Source organism: Prunus persica, chromosome G1 (assembly GCF_000346465.2).
Source record: "Prunus persica cultivar Lovell chromosome G1, Prunus_persica_NCBIv2, whole genome shotgun sequence".
Taxonomy (NCBI): domain Eukaryota; kingdom Viridiplantae; phylum Streptophyta; class Magnoliopsida; order Rosales; family Rosaceae; genus Prunus; species Prunus persica.
In genome coordinates this window covers 4,358,528-4,381,220 of record NC_034009.1, presented here as the reverse complement: position 1 = coordinate 4,381,220, position 22,693 = coordinate 4,358,528, and the positions used below count along the sequence as shown (strand labels likewise).

Here is a 22,693-nt window from a genome sequence, read left to right as displayed (position 1 = left end):
GAAGGGTAATTCCGTAATTCCACATAAAGAAATTATATATGAAGTTGTGTGAAACGGGAATAGCAAAACAATGCAAAGGGTAATTGTAATTTACATAATTCCACGTAAAAAATTACACACAAGGTCTGGTCAATGAAAACACTTGTGTGAAAGTTAGAACAAGATATTATTATTTTGTTATTTTAACCGAATACGATATGCTATGTGTAATAAGTTTTTTCACTTGATTATTCCATTTGACTCAAGTTTTGCTGCTGGTCAAGACAGTGATTTTACCATTGACTTTTCTGCACACAGGTGAACAGTAAATAAATTTTCTAGGAGAAAGATGAAGAATTGTGGCACTGAGCGCAGAGAATTACTAATTCCTCCCCCCCGCCCCCACACACACGACACAACCGCCATTGTCCAACGAGATTCACGTGATGGAAGAAATAAATGCCGTACTTGCTCTCCAAGCAAACGGGTTAAAATCATTTGATCTTCCCGCGAAACAGGAGATCAAAACCCTTTCCAGTAACTTCTGCTCCTCTACCATTATATGTCCCTACTGCTTGTCCCTGAAGACTCAAAAGCCACACAAAATCAACTAAGCAACCATTTTATTACCAAAAAAATCCCAAATTAACGATCTCTAAAACCCTCTAGGACCGGAGAAGATGAACCGGATCGCGGTGAGGTCGGTTGTCGGTGGCCTGCTCGGTGGCCGCAACTGCAACCGCTACATTTCCACGGCGGTGGCCGTCAGGCCGTTGGACGGCGCCGAGTTTCTGAATCGCCGGAACGGTGACGTTTTGGGGTTTTACTGGAGGAGGATGATGAGCACGGTGCCGCAGTCTGCTGAAACGGCGTCGCTGGGGGAGAAGGAGCAGAAGGAGAGCCAGAGCTCGGTTTCCGACGACGCCAAGAAAGGAAGTGATAGCGTTGTCGTTTCGAATTACTGGGGGATTCAGAGGCCGAAGATCACAAGGGAGGACGGGAGTGAGTGGCCTTGGAATTGCTTCATGGTTAGAAGCACTAGTCAGAATTATATTTATATATTTTTGAAATTTGAAATTTTGTTTCTATATTTGAATTAGCAGATCTTGAATTTTGTTTAATTAATGTAGCCATGGGAGACTTATAAGTCAGACTTGTCGATTGATCTGAGCAAGCATCATGTGCCGAAGACGTTTCTGGACAGAGTTGCGTATAGGACCGTCAAGCTTCTTCGGATTCCAACTGATGTTTTCTTTCAGGTTTTTGTTACTTTTTGCTTATTTTTAATCTTTTTCATGTTATGCAAATATTAATTTTTCAATACAATCGATTGACACAAGAAGCAGAACATATCAATTGTAGAATATTTTTGGTTCATGTTATCATTGTTTTCCTCTCTTTTTTGTTTACTGAATTTTACTGAGAACATTGGTGTGAAGAGAAAACAGCCTTGTTGATCAGACTGTTTGTTATTGCTTATATGGTCACAGAATTATGCATAGCTGGTATTCTTTAATTAGTTTATCTACATTCCATTAAAGGAATCTCTCCGTAAACATCAATTAGGGGAAGTGTAGTTAGCTCTATAACTTCCTGGGTTTCAAGGCAAAAAATTGAACCACTTTTTATTGTAATTGCATGTCAAGTTTGTTGATTTTTGTGGGTAAACACTTGCAAATACCATAACTGCAATTTAGTTTAGATGCCTCTTCGTTGTCAGGAGTTGTAATCTGTGTAGAAGCTTCCTAAGTTATTGTTCATAATCGTACTAGTTAAAAGTCATGGTCAAAGCCTTTTTTTTTTTTTTCCCTTTTCTTTCCAGTATGATCTGAAGTTCTGAACTAGTGAAATGTATGTTTCAGAGGCGGTATGGGTGCCGTGCAATGATGCTGGAAACTGTGGCAGCTGTACCTGGTATGGTGGGAGGAATGCTACTGCACTTAAGGTCTCTCCGCAAGTTCCAGCAGAGTGGTGGTTGGATTAAGGCTTTACTTGAAGAGGCAGAGAATGAGAGGATGCACCTCATGACGATGGTGGAACTTGTGAAGCCCGTGTGGTACGAGAGACTACTGGTTCTCGCTGTGCAGGGAGTGTTCTTCAATGCCTTCTTTGTTCTTTATGTGCTTTCCCCAAAACTGGCACATAGGGTTGTTGGGTATCTGGAGGAGGAGGCTATACACTCTTATACAGAGTATTTGAAGGATATCGATAGTGGCAAGATTGAAAATGTACCGGCTCCTGCAATTGCAATTGACTACTGGAGGCTTCCTAAGGATTCTACACTGAAGGATGTTATTACTGTGATTCGTGCCGATGAAGCTCATCATCGAGATGTCAACCATTTTGCATCGGTGAGTATTAAACACCTTTTCCATTATCATGCCTTTCATTGGTTTTTTACAATTTTGTCACTTCTTTAGATGTGTTGAGTTCTGTTTTCTGTGGAAGCTTTCACGATTCTAATTCATTTTGTGAAGCCTATAATGAGCACCCGTGTCTGTTTTAGCCTGTTTTCCTATAACCAGACAACCATGTTCACGTAATTCTCAAGGCTCGTCTTATTAATTCTGGATTTCTGGATTCTGTCTGCCTTTGTGTATGCAGGATATTCATTTTCAGGGCAAGGAATTGAGAGAGGCACCAGCTCCCCTTGGTTACCACTAGAAGGCATCTTGTATGCCAATTGTTGGAAGTGTTATATGTCTATCTGATATGATCTGTTTTGTAAATGATGGATGAAGGCTATGGTCTATGTGGACATAGATGGTTTTTCAATTAGATATGACTCATGAGAGGGTAAAACTGTTATGTGATTCCTCTTAGTTTCAGGTTGACTTTTCATTGAAATTGATGGCCGATATATTCATTTTTGAGTAATGGGTATTTCCGATAGCCTTCTATCAAGCTTCCCTATATCAGCACAAATGCGTATTCCAAAATGCGTCTTTCTTTTCTTTCTTTCTTTCTTAGAATATGGTTTGATAGGTGCAGTGCTATCTAATACAAGAGCCAGATGGCCTCTGATGGACATATTTTATATTATATATTTAACCTCATTCTTAGTATATTTTGGTTAATATTTTGGAAGAATTTTGATACTTTGAATTATATTTTTAATATAGGACTTTCGACTCTCTCTGGAGCAAAACATAATCAAATTGAGGAATTTTGGAGTAATTCCAGTTGGAGGACGTTCTTGAGTCACTTAGCTTGATCGTATCAAAATTTCAGATTTTTCTTCCAGCCTCTCTAACAGAAATGGAAAGAGAGCCCAAACACAGTAGCTCGAGCTTAGGGGCCTTCTAAGTGGATCTAACGATTATTATAGGGGGTCATTCTAGAATAGCAAAGATTTCATTTCGCAGTACAAAACATATGCAAATTCTCTTTTATGGAAACCGATTTGTTGCCGATCTGTCAACAAATTGATTGTTCTCAAATAACAATCACATTTTTTTGAAATATCTTCCCCGTATTTAAGAATTTACACAAAGATGCAACCTTGTTTTTTTTATTTAATCTAAATAATCAAATTTTCATGCACAAATAACATTTAGTTAAAGGAAAGAGGCCTGAAGTTCAAGCGCTTAAGAATGTCCACCTATGCACCTGCTCTTGAGGTCATGAGTATTCCCCCTCTCGCAATATTGCTTGGAGCTAGAAAATGAAGAACCACCAACAATGCTATTTATTTTTCAGTATTAAACAAATTGTTAAATAAATTTTTGGTCTATGAATTTTATAGAAAATTTCAAATTGATCATTGAATTTTATGGGAAATTTTAAATTGGTTACTGTTTTACTCAAAGTTTACAATTTATAGAAATGCATTTAGTTTCCGTTAAGTAGTTGGGTTAAGTACCCTCTTGGTTATTGAATTTTATATGAAATTTCAATTTGGTATTAAGCAATGAAAATGATATGCTCTTGCACAGGTTGCTCGTATGCTAAAAATTTATGGTAGGTGTAGTATCAATTAAAGCTAAACTTATTCTTTAACTAATTCATATTAATGAGGTTTAAGAATCCCCTCAAACAGTCGAGGTAACAAATAGCAAAGAGATTAAAAAAAGAAATCATATCATGATAAAATAAGTTCATATCTAAATGAAAATTCTTAATCGTTCACCAAGGGTTAACACCACGTAGAAAGGCAAATCCATCTGTTCAAAAAAAGCTCCGATTATAATCTTAATCATTATTACATTCTAACGACAAAAGATACCCAGTAGATTTGGAGTGGTTCTCAATATGGACCCCAGGATATTAATTTTATTAATTTACACACTTACGTTTGCAATATCGTCCAATTTCATCTTTCTGTTAAATTAATTATGTGGTCAATTATTAAATGCTGACGTGTCTACTGTGTGACCCACCCACTAATCAACTCCTAAATTTTTAGGGAAATAGCCCTAAATGACACCCATTTCATAATTTTAATTAAAAATACCATCCTTTCCCAATTTTTGTACAACTATCACCTATAAATATAAAATTATTGCCCACTTATTGCTGAATTTTCACAAGTTCAGAAATTTTGGAGAGAAGAAGCTCACACAGCTCTCTCTCTCTCTCTCTCTGGCACAGCTCTCTTTCTCTTTGGTATCTGTCTATCACAGCTCTCTGTGTCTCTCTTGGCTCTCTCTATCTTGGCTCTCTCGCTCTTGGCTCTCTCTCTCTTGGCTCTCTCTCTGTCTCTCTCTTTGCTCTGTTTCTCATAGCGCAGCTGTCTCTCTCTAGCTTCGTTATGTCCCTTTCTCCCCTATTTGATCTCTTGCTCTCTGTTTGGAATCGCGAACCCCTCCCTTTAGCTATGTCTTCTGAATAGCTGCTTGCAACCTTGAAGCTCTACTGGATTGCCGACCTCGAAAAGGTAGTGTTGATGGTTATTTTCTTAATATCAGTATTATGTGAAATGGGTTATAGTTTGATTGTTTGGGTTTGTGTTAAATTCGTTTTGGCTTTAATTTATTTGGGTTAGGTTTTGTTGAATATTCATGCTCATTCATCTGGGTTTGTACCAATTGCATTTAGATTGGTCTGGATATGTGAATCTTGAAACTTGGGAATTTCTATTTGATGTAGTAGATCTGTATAGTGTGATTCTGATGTGTTCCTCTTATTTTATAGTCGTATTGCTGTTATATTGCCATTATATTGCCTATATATTGCTGTTATATTGTGGTTATATTGCTATTGTATTGTATGGTTATTGTGGTTATATTGTGTGAATGAAATGTTGTTTTGTCATGGTCAGAAATGGAGACAATTGTTATTCTCGTGTGCTACAATGGAAAATGGGTCACCTCGAAGAAGATGTGCAAATACGAAGGGGTGACTCAAAAGGCTTAATAGTTCCATGGACCATCAATTTTGCTGAACTGTTGGACCGTGTGCATCAGATTGGTAATACAAACAGCAGGGAAGACAAGGTTTGCTTAAAATTCTCAGTTTTGGTGGCCTCGAATGAGTGGAAGCACATAAAGATTGAGGACGATGATGATGTCAATTTTTTTATGAAGTACAATTCCGAGGTAACACCTTCAAAACTAGCTCCCTTACTCGTGAGTATAGAAGATAAAGGACTGACAAATGATGTAGTTCATAGTATGCATATCACGACAGATAGTAGTCGGATGGGTCATTCTTCAGTTGCCATTGTTGAAAGCAATGAAGTAACTTGGAATAATACAAATGTCACTGATTTGGGAGGTGAAGTAGGGACAGATTTTATGGATATGATTGATTTTAGCGAGGTGGAGGAGATGCATGGTGGTGATAATGGTACTGAAAGAAATGAAGTGTCAGTGAACTCTGCCCCTCCTAATTTGGGGTGCTTGAACACAGCTGCCCAGTTGCCAAAAATACGTTTAGGAGGAGAATCTGAACCCACTCGTCAACATTATTGGAGTCAAATGGGTGAACAAAATCGGTATAATGCAGTCGGTGTAAATGATGAAGAAGCATATTTGGACAGCGGGTTTTCACGAAGCGATTGGAATCCGAAAATTACAGTTGGGCAAATTTTCTCTAGTAAGAAAGCATTGTTGACGGAGTTACGGTTGACGGCATTAAGAGGCCACTTTGAATTTAAGGTGCAATTCTCTTGCACTAAGAGGTTGCTTGTGGTTTGTTGTCAACGTCCATGCCCATGGCGGGTCCGAGCATCGAGAATTGGAGAATACAGCTTCATGATTGTGAGGTGTACAACTGTCCATGAATGTGATTTGAGGTTCGTAAGTGACAAGCATCGTCAAGCAACCGCAGCACTTGTAGCCACTTCACTTAAAAGGAAGTTGAAGGATTGTCGGACAATATACACACCAAGTGACATTATGAGAGATGTGAAACACAACTTTGGTTGCACCATCCATTATTCGAAAGCTTGGAAAGCAAGGGAGTTAGCTCTATTGTCCATTAGAGGATCAGCGGAGGAGGCATATTATATCCTTCCAGCTTATTGCTATGAATTGGAGCGTATGAATCCCGGCACAAAAACACACATCCGAACTGATGAGAACAATCACTTTGTGTATTTATTTATGGCGGTTGGCGCATGTATTAGAGGGTTCCGTTCTTCCATGCGCCCAGTGATAGCCGTGGATGCCACTCATTTAAAATCCAAGTACAAGGGTGTTATGTTTGTAGCAAATGCGTTCGATGGTAATCGAAATATATATCCTCTTGCTTTTGGGATCGGGGATTTGGAGACGGATGCATCATGGCATTGGTTTTTCACTAAACTTCATGAAGCCATTGGTGAGTGTCCCAATCTTGTTATTATTTCTGATCGCAATGTTAGCATAGAGAATGTGTGGAACAAAATTTTTCCAACTGCACAACATGGCATATGCTTTTATCATATGAAGGGGAACATGAAACGCACTTGCAAGTTGAAAAAGCGTGATCACATACTTATGCACTTTGAGAAGGCTGCGAAATCTTATTCCATTGCTGAATTTGATTGTCATTTTCGCAAGATAAAGCGAAAGGAACATGTTGCTCAATATCTTGAAGAGGCAGGGTTACATAAGTGGTCTAGAGCTCACATGGATGGACGCCGCTACAATGTAATGACAACAAATATTGCGGAGTCAATCAACTCAGTCCTTAGGTTTGCAAGAATGCTGCCAGTGGTTCATTTGCTAGGGGAAATTGTTAATCTCCTTGTGAAATGGTTCACCGAACGTCGTGAGTTGGCTTTGAATTGCACAACAACATTGTGCCCCAATTTTGGAGAGAAGAAGTTGAGGAACAGGTTGGAGGATGCGGCAAGGATGAATGTGGTTAAAGTAAATAATGCACAGTATAATGTTTTGGACGGTGATATGGACGGCCTCGTAGATTTGACGAACAACAGTTGTAGTTGTAGAAAGTTTCAGCTTGAGCAGCTACCTTGTAAGCATGTAGTTGCAGTTTGCCGCTTCTTGAAAGTAAGTGTATACGCAAAGGCTTCTCGGTATTACACTCGGAAAACCTGGATGGATGCTTATTCGGATAGCATCTACCCGGTACAACCTCACGGAATGTGGGATACTCCTGAAGATGTTCGAAGTCGAGTTGTGCTGCCTCCCATGGCAAGGGTCATGCCAGGCAGACGAAAGAAGTTAAGAATTCCCTCGCAAGGAGAGGGCACCATTAGAAGAAAGTGCTCAAGGTGCGGTTCCGCAGGGCACAATAAAAGCACCTGTAAAAACAATATTCCATTGCGCAATGTATCTTAGACAATATGATTGGAATGTTTAGTAGGTCATGTAAACTCTACTTTTATTTGTGGTGGGTTTCGTGTTATGGTGAATGGGAATTCTTTTAAATTTGCATTATTTGGGTTGCATTGCTACAGCATGCTGTATTGCTGACAGATTGCTATTATATTGACCTTTTATTGTACCGGTATTGCCTCCAGATTGCTATTATAATTTCAGTGGGAAATTAAAGGGACTGGAATGTAATTCCAAATGGATCCTAAACATTAAAGTTCTTAGAATTCCTATATTACATAGTTACTGTGATACTCCGACTATACCTTCTTTTTTTATTACAAATTCGGCCGATGCATAGGCCAGATGTGGGGCAAATACAAGGTGAAATGTCCTGTGTGTTTGACTGCATATACTTGTTGAAAGAGCATTACGAATTTCAACCTCAATAGATTGCTCATGTCTTGCCAAGAACACTCTTGAATTTATGCAATGTGCCCAAGCCAATCCCAAAGCTGGACTCACCCGTCTGCCTGATGTGTCCAGGGACTCCAAGTTTCCCAACCTCACCCCATTCACTCCATCATGTGGCCCAATAAAATCCACCACTTGGTTGGTGACAACCAACGCCAACCCAAACTTATTTGCTAAACCCTTCAATGTCCCAGATATGTTGAAGAACATTTCAGACCGCCGTTTCAAATCTGCCGGTGTTGTCTGATACTGTGATCGGAACAATGCAGCAATGGAATCAATGACAATGAGTTTCACAGGTAGGCGGGTGTGATCAATGGCAATAAATGCTTCTATGTCTCCAAGGACATGGATGAGTTCTTGAGCATCATGAACACCATGAACATATATGTCTTCCAATGGCTCCAACCTTATTAAGTTGGGGTATGATGCATGATAAAGGTTGCCTAGTTGTTGCAATCGACGAAATGGGAAGCTGAATTCTGTGAATATGTAGACGGAGGAGCCCCCTAGTCCGCCATGTGAGGGTGGGAGCTGAGCTCGTACCGTAAGTTGGAGACAAAGCTGCGTCTTCCCAGAACCACTCTCCCCTACTAATTCTGTTATGGACTTGCAGGGTATCCCACCCCCCAAGCAGTGATCTAGTATTGGGCATCCAATGGATAATTTAGGGGTTGAAAGAGGAAGGAGCATGAGGTTTTGGGGTGTCATGTTTCTGTAATTTAGGGGGGGATGTGATGGTGCTACAAGGCATGCATTATATATATATAGAGTTCATTTTGAAGGTCTGTACTGTAGGCCATCTGTCTTTTAAGGGATGTATAATTCATCCTTTTTTCCAGGTTGTAATTACTTTTTTGTTTATTTATTAGTATTTTTTTGGACCATATAATTTAAAACTTATTCTGATGCAGTACGTCCTGTAATAGGATCATATTGTATCTCTATCACCACTCTATTGTACTGATATTGACATAATATTGCCACTATCCGCATATTTATTGCATATTTATTGCTGCTATATCGCCACAGAACTGGAGACCGATAAACTGTATACGCACAAATACAAATACAACAACAGGCTTCATCATTCCATAAAATCCTATTTCCAAACTTACATAATACAACAACAGGCCACCCCATCGTTACATAATACAAAAATACGCCACCTCATAGTTCCATTTCCCTGCTGTTGACAAATTCGAAGTTGCATACTCTTCAAGTGCGGTGACCGCGACCCATGAAATTCATGACCCCGGCCACAGTGATGTAGGCCCAGTTTCCTGCCGGATCCACAATTTTTGCAAATTTACGAAATAGTTCGAATCCCCTTTCCACTTGTTCTTGCTTCAACTTGGCCATTGCTTCTGATTCCTTGAATACCATAATTGCAGTGGCAGGGGCAATTTCAATTTTTTCTTTCATTCTCTTTATATGTAGGAGATGCATGCGCGCATGATAACGAGAGCGAATTGTGCGGTTTTTTATGACACCCCATCTAGCTTGGCCCTCCACAATTTTTGAAACTATCTCTGCATGAAGATTTTTCCAAAACATGGTATTGCCTCGACATTGCTGTATGCCATGGACCAAGTCTGCAGGGAGTGAATTCGGTGACTTGGCTTCTGTTTCAGTCTCCCCTCCTTCAGTAATTGAAAGCGTTGGGTTTGGTGTGAGGTTATGGTCCATGGTCTTTGATATTTATTGTTGCCTGGTCTACAACTTCCTTGGAACAACAGGGGACTAAATGCGATGTGAGTGAAATCAGTGGGGAAGGTAATGACTGTAAGCAGCAGTTAATGTGATGGAAGTTTTCTGAGCCAAACAGCTGGGTTGATTAATATAGGCAGGTTTTAATGACCAAACCAGTAAGTCAGAGAGTTATTGGCGGGAGGGATTAGGGGGAGTAATTGGCGGGAGGGATTGGCGGGAGTGTTAGGCGGGATAGTATTGGGCGGGATAGTATGGGCGGGAGTTATTACCCAGGTTGACTTTATGCCTTTTTGTAATATATTTGTATGTTGGACGTTCCGAACTTGGTAATTTTCCCATTATGTATTTGAAATAAGGGAGTTGCCTATTTGCCTAATTCACCACCTCATTCGAATTGACCAATAATGGTTATTGTCTGATTTCTCATTTCAGCAATCTCAATTCGTTTCCATTTTGCCATTTTTCATATTTTCCTATTTTCCATGTGTCATCCAATTTTTTAATTTTTCATTATTTTTTCCTATTCCCTATTTTCCTATTGTGCAATTTCCTAAGTTTCCTTTTGTTCTATTTCCAGTTGTCCAATTTTTCAATGTTCCCATTTCCCCCCATTATGTACTTAAAAAAAGTTGCCTACTTTGCCTAATTCAGACAGTCATTAAAATTGTCCAATATGGTAATTGTCTTATTTCCCATTTCCACAATTTCAATTCGTTTCCAGTTTTCTGATTTTCCATGTGTCCCTGTTTCCTATTTCCATTTTTAAAAATTTAACATTTTGTCCAATTATCCAATGTTTTTATTTCCAATTCGACTATTTTCTAAGTTCCTTTTTTTCCAATTTCAAATTTTTCATTTTGGTAACTGTCCTTTTGTTCAATTTCCAATTTTGCTATTTTCCAAGTTGCCTTATTTCCTATTTTTCATTTATCCAGTTATCCAATATTCCATTTTTCCAATTTTCCAATTTTCAATGTCCCAATTTGCTTATTTGCCTATTTTCCAAGTGTCCTTTTTTCTTATTTACTATTTCGAATTTTCGACTTTTCATGTTTTCAGAGTTTCCTTTATTTCCTATTTCCTTTTTGCCTATTTTCCTATTTTCCTATTTTCATATTTTCCAAGTTTCGTTTTGTCCAATTTCAAATTTTCCAATTTTCCAAGTTGCTTTCTTTTCCAATTTACAATTTCCAAATTTCCTATTTTCCAAGTGTCCTTTTTTCCTTTTTCCAATTTTCCTATTTTCCAACTGTCATTTGATCATATTGCCTACTTTCCTGTTTCCAATTTTCTTATTTCCTTTTTCCAATTTTCGAATTTTCCAACTGTCATTTGATCCTATTGCCTAGTTTCCTGTTTCCAATTTTTCCTTATTTCCTTTTTTCCAATTTTCCAATTTTGCCAACTTTCCATTTTTTCGTATTTCCGATTTTCCAATTTTCCATTTCTTCAATTCCGATTTTCCAATTTTCCATTTCTTCAATTTCCAATTTTCCAAGTTTCCTTATTTCCCATATCCAAGTTTTAAGTTTTCACTTTTCCAAATTTCCAATTTTCGTGTTTTGCTAATTTCCTATTTTCCAATTTTGTGTTCTGAAATTCGCAATAAATGCTTACTTACCTAGTCCTATTTTGGGTTCCAATCCACAATTTCGTATCTCCCAGTCAGGTTTGGTTTTTTGTCGTTTGGAAGCCAATTTTATTGTTGTTAATGTCATGTTGTACTGCTGTAACTGACAGCCAAGGAGTTAATGGTGTAGTTTTGAATCCCATCATTTATGCACCAACACAAAACCCAATTTACCTCATATAAGTTCGTACATATAACTGAACCTTCCTATATAGAACTGCAACAGAGGCACCTTCTTAACGGGAAAGGTAATTAGTCTTACTGAAAGGCAAATATTCTCCACTCAACCTAACCATATAGTCGTTTGCAACTGGAGACTGAATGTACCTCTATTTGTTTGGTTGCAGGCAACAGCTGTGAATTGTCCCTAGTAATACTTCAACATGTCAGATGTACGCCCTCCTAACGAGCATGTGAGTTACCCGGGGGACCAGCCCTGGCATGTGCCATTCCCATCTCCACCTCGGACTCCCAATCATGATCCCACTTCATCTGGAAGTGAGGCTGACACTCATGATCCGCTTGACAAAATCTCTGCCGTCAAGCACCACCTCCAATATATGTCAAAGGCAACGGATTGGTGGGAGAGTAAGTGCGATATTCATGGCCAAGTTATGGGAAACTTGGCCAACAAGTTGAACAAAGCATACGCTGGAGAGGTGAAGCAAGCTCTTAAAGCAAAAAGTCGGAGCAAAGAGTTAGAGTCCTTGAAGTTGAAATTGGAAGACACAAAGAAAAATGCCCTCGAAACATTCACACAATCTGAAGAATATAACCATGAAATGGTTGAATGTTTCAACAACGGCTTCGAAATGTTCCGAGATTATGCTTCGGTCATCTCACCAGACCACAATTGGAGTGAAATTGATGTAGCTGGTGTCTGGCAGGTACTGAATATGGGTTCTGATGGAATGGCTCATCATAGCCTCGTGCATGCAGCGAGAAGAAAGGACAAAGACAGGGATCTTTTGATGGACCTGTAGTAACGGTGAATGCTGCTTCAGTTCATCTCACCCGAGTACATGGATCTTTTGTTGCCTTCATTTTCCCTTCGCGGGATAGATAGTATTGTTCAGTTTGGGAGGCGATTTCTTTCGCATGTGTGAAATGTTGTCTGTAATGTGTATGTATTGTATGTACATTGACTTAATATTGCATTTGTATTGTGTTTGTATTCCCTTAATACTGTAATGTGTATGTATTGTATGTATATTGCCCTAATATTGCCTTTATATTGTACTTATATTGCCCTACTATTGCCTTCGTATTGTATATTTATTGTGGCCATATTGCCCTACTATTGCCTTCGTATTGTATATTTATTGTGGTCATATTGCCTTCGTATTGCCTTCGTATTGCCTTTGTATTGTAGGCATATTGCCCTACTTTGGAATATGATGAGGACTGGAAAATAAATCCACAGGCTCAGAATCACCAATTTTGCCTCCTTCAAGAGGCGTCCCATGCTTGTATGCAACCCTCACAGCTTCATCCTCGTTCAGCCTCGCTTGTGAAGTCCCAGACTTCATGTCATCTTTGCTATTTGCCAATTTCAGTTGCATCAGCTGCCCGTGTCTAGGGTTTTTTATCTGCTTTCGTTTCATTTTTAAGCTCTGCTTTGAATCAATACGTGGCATATTGGCTGAATATGGGAGTGACAAGATCAATTCTTACTCTCCCTAAGTGGATAAAATAGATGCTCAATATGAATCCTTTCCTCCACAAGTTTGTGTACAGTGCCGTACGTTGTGTGTTTTAGGTGCCACACTGGCTTATTAAAATTGATGCTTGGCCATGAAAAACTTTTTGTTTTCTTACTTTTAGAAAAGTACATATTTGTGTCAATAACTAAGTTTGGACTGTTAACAATCATTCAGAAGAATGGTAGAAATAAGCTCCACTGTGCCAATCCACGAAGTTGAACAAATAAATTGTGTTCGATACACAGATGACATGTGAAACTAACATTAGCATTCTCCAATAAGAAGACTTCTCTTCTTTCCAACCCCTCGTCGATTGAGAAAGAAAGAAGAGGGACAAAACACACACTACCAAGTTAAGGTGACATTACAAACCTAAAAAATATCCTCATCAAACTTATAATGCTCCTTTTTTTCTTCTTTAAAGCAAAACTTCATTCAAACTGAGATAACCACGTGCTCTCCATAAGCACTCCGGAATTATTTGCTCATTATCTGCATCGCCTTCTGTCTCAACTTGAGGCTTGGAAGGAGCTTTGGCACCAGGAGGCTGCTTCTTCTTCATCCCACTAACAATGTCATCGATTCTGAGAAGTAGGCAAGCAGCTTCTATGGCCGTTTTAAAACTCTGGCCCTTCACGTTGTAGGCATCCCATATCTGACATCATAATTCCTCAAAATGAACAGCCTTACCAACAAAATAAATTTATTGGGAAATTTTTTAATAACCACGACAACAGCACTTCCCCTCACATGAGTGCTGTCGAAATATATTGGGAGAAGCTCTAAACTAGAACTACTACTGAAGCAAATCGACAATATAAACCAGAAGATTGACACTTATGCCATATCAATAAAGGGACATATAATGGATACATTTGAGAACAATACTACATTAAAAGTCCTATTTCAGAGCTTTCAGCAAATATAAATCACCCAACAAATGTGAATATTGAGATAGCGAAGGAAATAAAAGAGAGCAACAATAGTAAGCCAAAAAGATATCCACCTATCTTTTTCTCTTTCACATCAGTTATCACACCAGTGTTACCATCAAAGCCAATCCATGAGTTTTACACAACAAATACCAAACTTTTGGATGAGGAAAGGAGCTTTTACCTTTTCTATACCTTCCACAGATGAACTCTTTTGCTTCAATGTAGCAGATACAGTTAACTGTGTAGCACCACCACCAGGACCAAGTTTCGGATTCTTGAGGATGTTTCTTGCTACAGACATGGCATCCTATGACCAGATATAAGGGAGTAAATAAGACATTTCAGCATAATATATTTATTCTACGTAATGGGGACAAAGAAGTAAAACCATTATACGTACAAATTCCTTTCCACTTCATTTAACAGATCCTTACTAGGACCTCTCAAGAGTATAGTACATGCTTTAGGCTCTTTGCAATCAACAATGAATGCAAAAAACTCATCACCAATTTTCTTAACCTCAAATATCCCAGCGCGTGTACCAACATCAGACTGTTGCAATTCATCTGGTCTGTTAACAATTACAGCCCCACAAGCCTTGGCAATTCGGTTATTATCTGTTTTCCGCAACCTCCTCATTCCACTGACGCCGGCCTTGCTAAAATAATGGCATGCCAAGTCACTAAGCCCCTTTTCTGTGATAACCACATCTGGTTTAAACTTCAATATTTGCACACATAGCCTCTCGATGTATTCTTCTTCCAATTGTAGCAGGACTCCCCAATCTTCTTCTTTAAGCAACTCAGCATTTGTTTGGTTCTCGCCTTTCTTATATTCGAGCGGCCAATCAAGAAGAATGATGCGTTGGTTGAAAATCTTTCTTCTCATTTTTCCAGGTGCAATAACATCTTTGTTATTCATTACTCCTTTGCGAACCACTGAATCTTCCAACTGGCCACCAGGGACCTTCTCAACCTTTATGTACTTTTGAATATCCATTCCCGCAGACCCTGGCCAAGGTTTACATATTGACCATAATCAGAATATTGGGGAACAAAATACCACGGACAAATACATGAAATGAAAAATGACTCGGCAGTTACTGTGAGATAAACCAGAACATAAAACTTGGAACAACCAAACCAATTAAAGCAAAGCCATGTCATACAAAAAACCTACATCAAATAACAGTGTATGGTCATCTTGGTTGGAATATTGCAATCAACCCTTGGTTGAGACCGACCTGCAATAACAATTAGGTTCAGTGCAGATGAAGGCATTTATGAAGGGCAGTTCTAGAATGAAGACTATGTTCATTTGTAACTGCCACCAAATCAGTTCATTGTTCATAGTGCCAAATATCATACTGCAAAATCAGTTCATAGTACCAAATAAGTTTTTGTATTTGTGTTAGCATAGACAGCCGAAAAGAAACTTACAGCGTGAGGTGAATTAACGGACATGAAGAAATTTACCTCATAAATATGCCTCCCCCCTTAAACCCTCAATTGCAAGCTTGAGTCGGTAATATTTGATCTTCAAAGGGTCAACTTTATCTACCGACATCCCAGCACTGAGATGCTCGATGATTTTGACGGTCAAGATTCCGCAAGACGCACTGTGAGGCCAATTAGTTGGGAAATTAGAACTGCAGTTATGTCAAATTTGGATAAACAGCACAAAATTCACAAACGTTACCCATCTCGTTGTTGTGGCACATCTGCAATGCTGCACACTGAGAATGGCGTATACATCGACATCGTCAGCCCCTTTTGCTTCACCTCTTCAACCTCAGAAGCATCATAAAAATGCATATCGAACAGCACTCGTGCCAGCGTATCGCTAATAGGGTGCAGAAGCGTAACCAGCTTTGAACGTTTCGTATAATCAATATAGGAGTCATACACGGTTGCAGTATGTCTTACGAAATCAAGTTCGATTGCAACCCAATGAGACCCTTTCAGATTATATGGAAAATACACCTTCCGGACTTTTGTCCAAGCTTGGGCATAGCCGTGTTGCCACGTACCACGCACAAAGTGATGTAAATTCTTCACCTTGCTGGCTGGAAGGTCAACGGTGTTTGAACTAGCAGCCTTCTTCGATCCACGTTTCCTGGCCGTCGGTTTGAACGGCTCTAGAAATTGCTGCACAAATTTAAATGAAGGCATATTAGAAAAGCACAACCGACAGCAAATGAAGCACAAATTGCTGCACAATGGTTACATGTTTACCTGCAAGCAACAATCTGCCGTTGTCCAGTCCGTTCCAAAAACCAACGGATGAGATAGTTGCCTTTTGCGGATAAGAAAGGTTGCCATGTCCAGGTGCTGAAAGTTGACACATATAATATTAGCACAATTTCATACAACTCAACACTTAAAAAAGGTGAGAAAACAATTGAATTATCGTAATAAAGTACAGCTTTGTGTATCGTTACCCTTGAGCTCATCCATTCGGTTTCATCGACAAGTCTGTAGAAAAAATCAGCGCCCACTGAAAATGATTCCAGCTGCACCTCCGCACTACAAAAGGCAAACTTGCAACGGTTACTTGTGTAGTCATGTCATAAATATGACTTTGTTGATGAAAAAAAGACACATGTATATTAAAGCAAACTCTGCATTCTCTCATTAGTGTATGACTACATAGTAGAATAGGATGAATATTGGAATTGAAAGGTCAAGAATCGTAACCTGATATCGCTTTTCCAGGCACTGCAAAACTGTATTACTGCCTTCACATCTTCAATGGGCAAGGATTTGGATGGATCAAAACATGGCGGGGTTGCAGTCGCAGCCGACACAGTCATCGTCCTCTTCTTCCTCAAAGGATCTGTAAATGGGCTCAACAATGTCTGCGCCGGGCGCTTCTGTCTGCACCCTTTACCTTCCACTTCTTTGTTTTCAACACTTGAACTACCTTCTTCATCACCAGCCATAGTAACTGTGGGTGGACTTGGAGGATTCATCAAACCTCCCGATGGCATACTCTTAGTGATTTTCCAATCTTCTAACAGCTTCATGACTCTTTGGCAGATTTCGTCACACCCAGCAACATCTTTCGGGGTAGGCAGCTCATCGGATTCTGTCGGGTCAGCTACTTCATGCACTTCTGAGTGAGGAACTGAAGCGGCCATTTTTGCCTCTTCAACTACCATGCCTGCGGAAGGTTCGGCTCCATCACCGGGGACTTGTGTTTCCATTACTGCCGGTTCTGTCGGCGGACTTACATAGGCATGTAATGGCGACAAGTCATTGTTGCCTCCTTCATTCATATGAGGACTACCGAGGTCCTCATGTCCTTCCGCAGCTTCATTCACCCCACCATTTTGTTTTTTCAGCTGCTCTATCTCCAACTTAAAATAATGCTCCATTGAAGACAGGGTGTTGCGGAAATCCTCCACACACTTTGTATTTTTTTCGAACTCTTTTTCAGCTTTCATTGACTCCTTCCGTACCTTGTCTTCCAACTGATGCACTCTGTCGCAAAGTGCTCGATTTGATAGGGAAACTTTGGCCAATTCATCCTTTGTCCTTTGAAAGTCACGCTTCAAAGTGCGTAACTCTCTGGACGCGACTGTACCCTGCACTAAGTTATAATGCATGTGTTACTATGCAGGCCACAAAATATTGCAACTATACAGCAGTTATTTTCCTATTGTAATATGACGTATATCTTCGAAAAACTGTAATGCTTGCCTTAGAAGACGACGGAAGGTTTGCAGTATCGTCAATGTCCTTCTCTTTTTCTTCTACAGAGGCAGAAGTGCCGGTTTGTTGTTCAGCGTCATCGCCCAACAAGTCAACAAGTTCTTCACTGTCGTCAGCACTGTCACCCCAAGTCCAATACGGCTGCTGCTTGTCCATCACAGATGGCCGAAGAAGCTGCACATCAACCTGCAATTTACACATACAATATACATATCAGTAAAGTAATTATATTATATTTTCATATCCCGAACATGATCATTAAAAACTGAACTAACCTCACGGTTCTCGAATACTTGGCTCATTAGCTCATAAAAACGCGGCGAACTATTGCTCCTCCAATGTAGTAAACGAGGGATGTGCGCATTTTCTTCGTGCACCACCAAATGTAGTGCAGCCAACGCTGGAAACACCTCATACGCCCAAATCTGGTTTCAGGAATAAAAGGTCAGTCATTGTAAACAAATGCAATTTAACTTCAACATCAATGGACATTTGCTCACCTGAAGTGCATACGGAAAACCTTTGAGGTGGTACTCTCTTGGTCTACCGGTTGCCGTTGTTGTTGGTTTCTTTCCAGATTTTTTTGTTTTGGCAGTTTTTGTGGGCACTTTCACTCGCTGGTAATCTGCACAAAGTGCCCTCAGCAGTGACGCATTTGTCTTCGCATAAGACACAGCACCCCATGGATACTTCCCAAAGTCTTCAAGGTCTTCCGCCAACTTCAAATATCGCATGTCAATGTGGACATGTTTTTCGCTGCCCAACAGCACAAAGACAGCAAAGTATACGAATCCAAGCTTGAATACATCGTCCACATCATCGCATTCGAGGAAGGCCTTTTCTAATTCCAACAGGTTCACAGCTTTATCGTTGGCAAAGTACTTCCGTTTCAATGAGCAGTTCTCATTCGTGGGAATCGGAATCAAGGGAAGGTTTCCAAACCTTAGCCCTGTCACGATGCAAAATTGCTGCGCCGTGAATTGGATGACCTTCTTGCCAACAATGAATTTGATCCCGTTCAGTTGGGAAACTGTCTTGGGATCAGCTTTCCTGAGCAGCAACCCGTGGACAATCGGAGAAGTCCACTTGAGGTCCTCAATCCCTAGGAGATGACCAAAACAACTCTGTTCAAACAGTTGCAGCTGCTGTTCAGTGAATTTCTCCTTTATCGTAGTGATTGCCGTCTTCGTATGGGATAACGACAATGCTTTCCCTTGGAATTTTTGTTCCTCCGCAATCATCAACTTCATTTCACCAACCATATTTCCCTGCATGCCAATATTATAAACAGAATTTCAGTCGGTTGCAATCTACACAATAACAAGCAATAAACAATCACCACTTATGAACAGCCTATTATAGGATATGAAGTGAAAAAAATTCAAAAAATACATATCATAAACAAAACCCCAGCTATTTACAACTGACCTCCTCATTTAATGGCTCAAAGCCAAGTTTCAACACACCCAGTACTCTACCACTCCTGCATAATATAATATCTAAACACACATCTCAACACACCATATAATCACACCATCTAATCATGAGACAGCTTCAGCTAGAATGGGAATGTGCGGTAGCACAAGCCTAATTGACAACAATTCAAGAGTAACGATATCAATCTATCTGACTAGAAAGAGTTTTAAAAAACAACAAGACATCGGAAAACAATTTATTCACTTCAAGGTATAATGTAATGGAACATCCTATGAATTAGTGGCAACCACAGTACTGACTCTACTATGGCCCTCCTTTCAAATGTAAGAAAATGAAAGAAATTGGCACCATCCCTTCAGTTTTTTCTTAACAAAAAATGAAAGATAAATTCATAAATAAACCATCAAAACGGTATAAAATGTTTGTAAGACATGTACAATTACAAAATTATAAGTTCTCCTCAGAAACAGACTTCTCTAAGTATCCATACACAAACAACAAAAGCAAAAGCTTAAACAGTTAGCTTATAGCAAAATCAATGTCCCCATTTCTCTAAACCACAGCTGCTGCTGGTAGATTCCCATCTTCACTCATTTCCCGCTTTCTTTTAAGCACACAATGATCAAGCACAAAACAGCAAACTTTTAAACAACTCATATTACACCACATATGGTTCTAAACAAAACTCATCCATATCCAATATGCAAGCCCTAAACTTAGTAAACAAAGTTATACAAAAATATGTCGAATTAACAAGCATTATTCTCAAACAAAAAGTATGATATGGTTGGGAGTTTACAAGTTCAAATATTTATACAATACTTGATTTTGTCAAACTCTGTCTTGAGATATTTTATCAATCTAGAAGTTTCTTTCATATATGAAAAACTACGAACGATAACAAAGGAAATTCTTTCTATGTAAATTATTCTTCGATTCCATCAGACAACCATGCAAATCCTTTGCACAATTGAGTGTAATGTGAAGGGTCACTACCTCGTTGGAAGATAAAGAGAAAAAAATTAAGGAATTTAGCAAGCCACCAACAGTTTGCTTAAGATATTTCAAAATGGTTGCTTCCATCATGGAGTTTTAGCCACAAATTCTTTTCATGGCCACATTTTCTACGTAAAATATAATCAGCGAGTATTTTTTGGTAATGATCCACAGAGAAGAAATCACCATACACAGGTTAATTGTCTTACACTTTAGATATCATCTTCAACAAACAAAATAGATACCAATTAGACTTCTAAGAAGGTTAAATGCAATGCTCATAAAGACTCATACTAAGCCACCAAATACCATTCAATAACTGCTACAAAAACCATAATAAAACCATACTAAAACTAAAAATACAACTGCACTAAAATGCCAACACAACATCACTACATTAGCAATACACTAGCAAAAAAACACAATACGACAGCAATAGCAACAGCAACAGCAACACAACAGCAGTGCAAGCATCAGTCCACAAAGAACAAACCCATTCACTGTTTGAAACAAGGAATCATCATACTCAGATCATTTCAGACAAACCCCTAAAACAATTTCGATGAAACCCCTAAACCAATTTCAGAGAAACCCCTAAACCTTCAACCAATTTCGAACAAACCCCTAAACTAATTTCAGCAAAACCCCTAAACCTTCAACCAATTTCGAACAAACCCCTCAGCCAATTTCAGAGAAATGCATAAACCCTAAAACAACTTGAGAGAAACCCTTAAACTGTAAGAAAATGCCGATGAACAGTACCTGTCGCTGGGAGAGGAAGAGAGAAGAGACAGTCGGAGCTGAGTGAGGAGAGACTGAGAGCTGAAGGACCACAGATTCGGAGCAAAGCCACCGGAGTGTGAAGAGAAACAGAGGGCAGCGAAGAGACAGAGGCGAGAGAGAACTTCAGCAAAACAGAGACAATAAAATTTCAGCAAAAGTGATATCTGTGCAATAAGGGGACAATAAAATTCTATTTATAGGTCATAGTTCCAAAATTTTTAAAAAAGGGTGGTATTTTCAATTACAATTATAAAAATGGTGGCATTTTGGGCTATTTCCCAAATTTTTATTGCATAAAATGATAAAATAACATATAATTAAACAAAAACTCTATATATATATATATATATAAGAAAAAAAAAAAACCCAGACGCATAGTCGCACCCACCCGAGCCCCCTCCCTCTTTTCGTCCCTTTGTCTCTCTCTCTCTCCGTCCCTTTTTCCCCCATCCCATCTTCTTGAGTTCTCCGATTCCACCCCCCTTTTCGCCATCGACCCCTCCTTCGAGCGGTTTCTTAAGTCTAGGTTATGCGATGCTAATCAGACTAAGCTCATTGATTGCGCTCTCCAATTGGGCTATGTGCTCCTCGAGGCTGCTAATCGTTCTGCGAGAAAACGAGCCTCCAAGCACAACTCTCTCACCTAGGCTCTCCCTCTAGACCTCCCTCCAAGAACAATTTGTATATATTGATAGGGATGGGAGGAGAGTGGGACGGGGAGAGAGAGCGAGATGAAGAGAGGGAGGGTGCTCTGGTGAGGAAGAGGCGGGGGCGCCGCTGTCGCGAACACATTCAGACCATGAGTCGACGCAAGTTGAAATCAAGCTTCTCCGTTTTTCTAGTTCTGTAACCACTTCGTCCTAGTCATAGGTTAATCATGCTGCTTTGATTTTCCATTAATGTTTGCTTTGTTACTTTAAAAAATCCTCCTTCCATTATTATTTTTTATTTATTTCGATTATGAAATCTGAATTTTGAATTGTGTGTTCCTTTGTTACTCTAAAAAAATCTTCATTCCTTTTATTTTCTTACTGGAATTGGGTTTTGGTGTTCCGCCGCCGAGCAAACGCCAAAGAGAGAGATGGATGGGGGCTGGGGTTGGTGCGGGGCGAGAGGGGGTAAACATGGGGCGTTGGGTTTGTTGGCCTGGGGAGGGGTTGAGATTTTTTAAGTTTATTTTTTAAAAAATTTATGTTATTTTATCATTTTATATAAATTTTTTAAGGAATTGGTTGGTGAGTAGGTGGACTCTACAGTAGACATATTATTATTAACGATTGATCACACGGTCAACTTAACGGAATGATGAAATTGAATGATATTACAAACGTAATAGTGTAAATAGATAAAATTGATACCCTGTTGTCCATATTGAGTGTTAGTATGAAAATTGTATTGGCATTTTCTAGACTTTAGCATAGGTCAGAATTAGTGTGTGAATATGTTTTACCAGAAGTTTTGGCGCAACACATTCAATTTCGGATTTTCAAAGTGTGACTTTATCGATATGAAGAAACTAATTTCAGGTCAATCATGACATAATCTTGCATTCATTATATGATTCCTAGTTGAAGTTATTTTCACTCAAGTACTTTTATGTTAATCTTATTTTTAATAGAATCAGATT

At 39.2% G+C, this 22,693-nt stretch overlaps 5 protein-coding genes across 5 annotated transcripts; 2 read left to right on the top strand and 3 right to left on the bottom strand.

The window, feature by feature from the left end:
• On the top strand, positions 477–2,892 carry LOC18789640 (ubiquinol oxidase, mitochondrial). The gene is made up of 4 exons (XM_007222395.2): positions 477–1,007; positions 1,110–1,238; positions 1,842–2,330; positions 2,584–2,892. Exons 1-4 carry the CDS (start codon positions 660–662, stop codon positions 2,641–2,643), a joined length of 1,026 nt encoding a protein of 341 aa, XP_007222457.1. The 5' UTR covers positions 477–659; the 3' UTR covers positions 2,644–2,892.
• Positions 5,898–7,706, top strand: LOC109946757. Its single transcript, XM_020555475.1, has one exon. It carries the CDS (start codon positions 5,898–5,900, stop codon positions 7,704–7,706), a length of 1,809 nt encoding a protein of 602 aa, XP_020411064.1.
• LOC109946754 (DNA repair protein XRCC3 homolog) lies at positions 7,986–10,391 on the bottom strand. The gene has a single exon (XM_020555464.1). It carries the CDS (start codon positions 8,865–8,867, stop codon positions 7,986–7,988), a length of 882 nt encoding a protein of 293 aa, XP_020411053.1. The 5' UTR covers positions 8,868–10,391.
• Positions 14,253–17,084, bottom strand: LOC109946749 (T-complex protein 1 subunit gamma-like). Its single transcript, XM_020555448.1, has 7 exons — positions 16,834–17,084; positions 16,578–16,662; positions 16,372–16,467; positions 15,836–16,284; positions 15,613–15,755; positions 14,534–15,147; positions 14,253–14,444 (listed from the first exon to the last, which is right to left on the bottom strand). Exons 6-7 carry the CDS (start codon positions 15,134–15,136, stop codon positions 14,253–14,255), a joined length of 795 nt encoding a protein of 264 aa, XP_020411037.1. The 5' UTR covers positions 15,137–15,147; positions 15,613–15,755; positions 15,836–16,284; positions 16,372–16,467; positions 16,578–16,662; positions 16,834–17,084.
• Positions 15,832–21,130, bottom strand: LOC109946747. The gene is made up of 7 exons (XM_020555437.1): positions 21,046–21,130; positions 18,351–19,118; positions 18,126–18,275; positions 17,839–18,036; positions 16,872–17,723; positions 16,372–16,467; positions 15,832–16,284 (listed from the first exon to the last, which is right to left on the bottom strand). Exons 2-7 carry the CDS (start codon positions 19,110–19,112, stop codon positions 15,832–15,834), a joined length of 2,511 nt encoding a protein of 836 aa, XP_020411026.1. The 5' UTR covers positions 19,113–19,118; positions 21,046–21,130.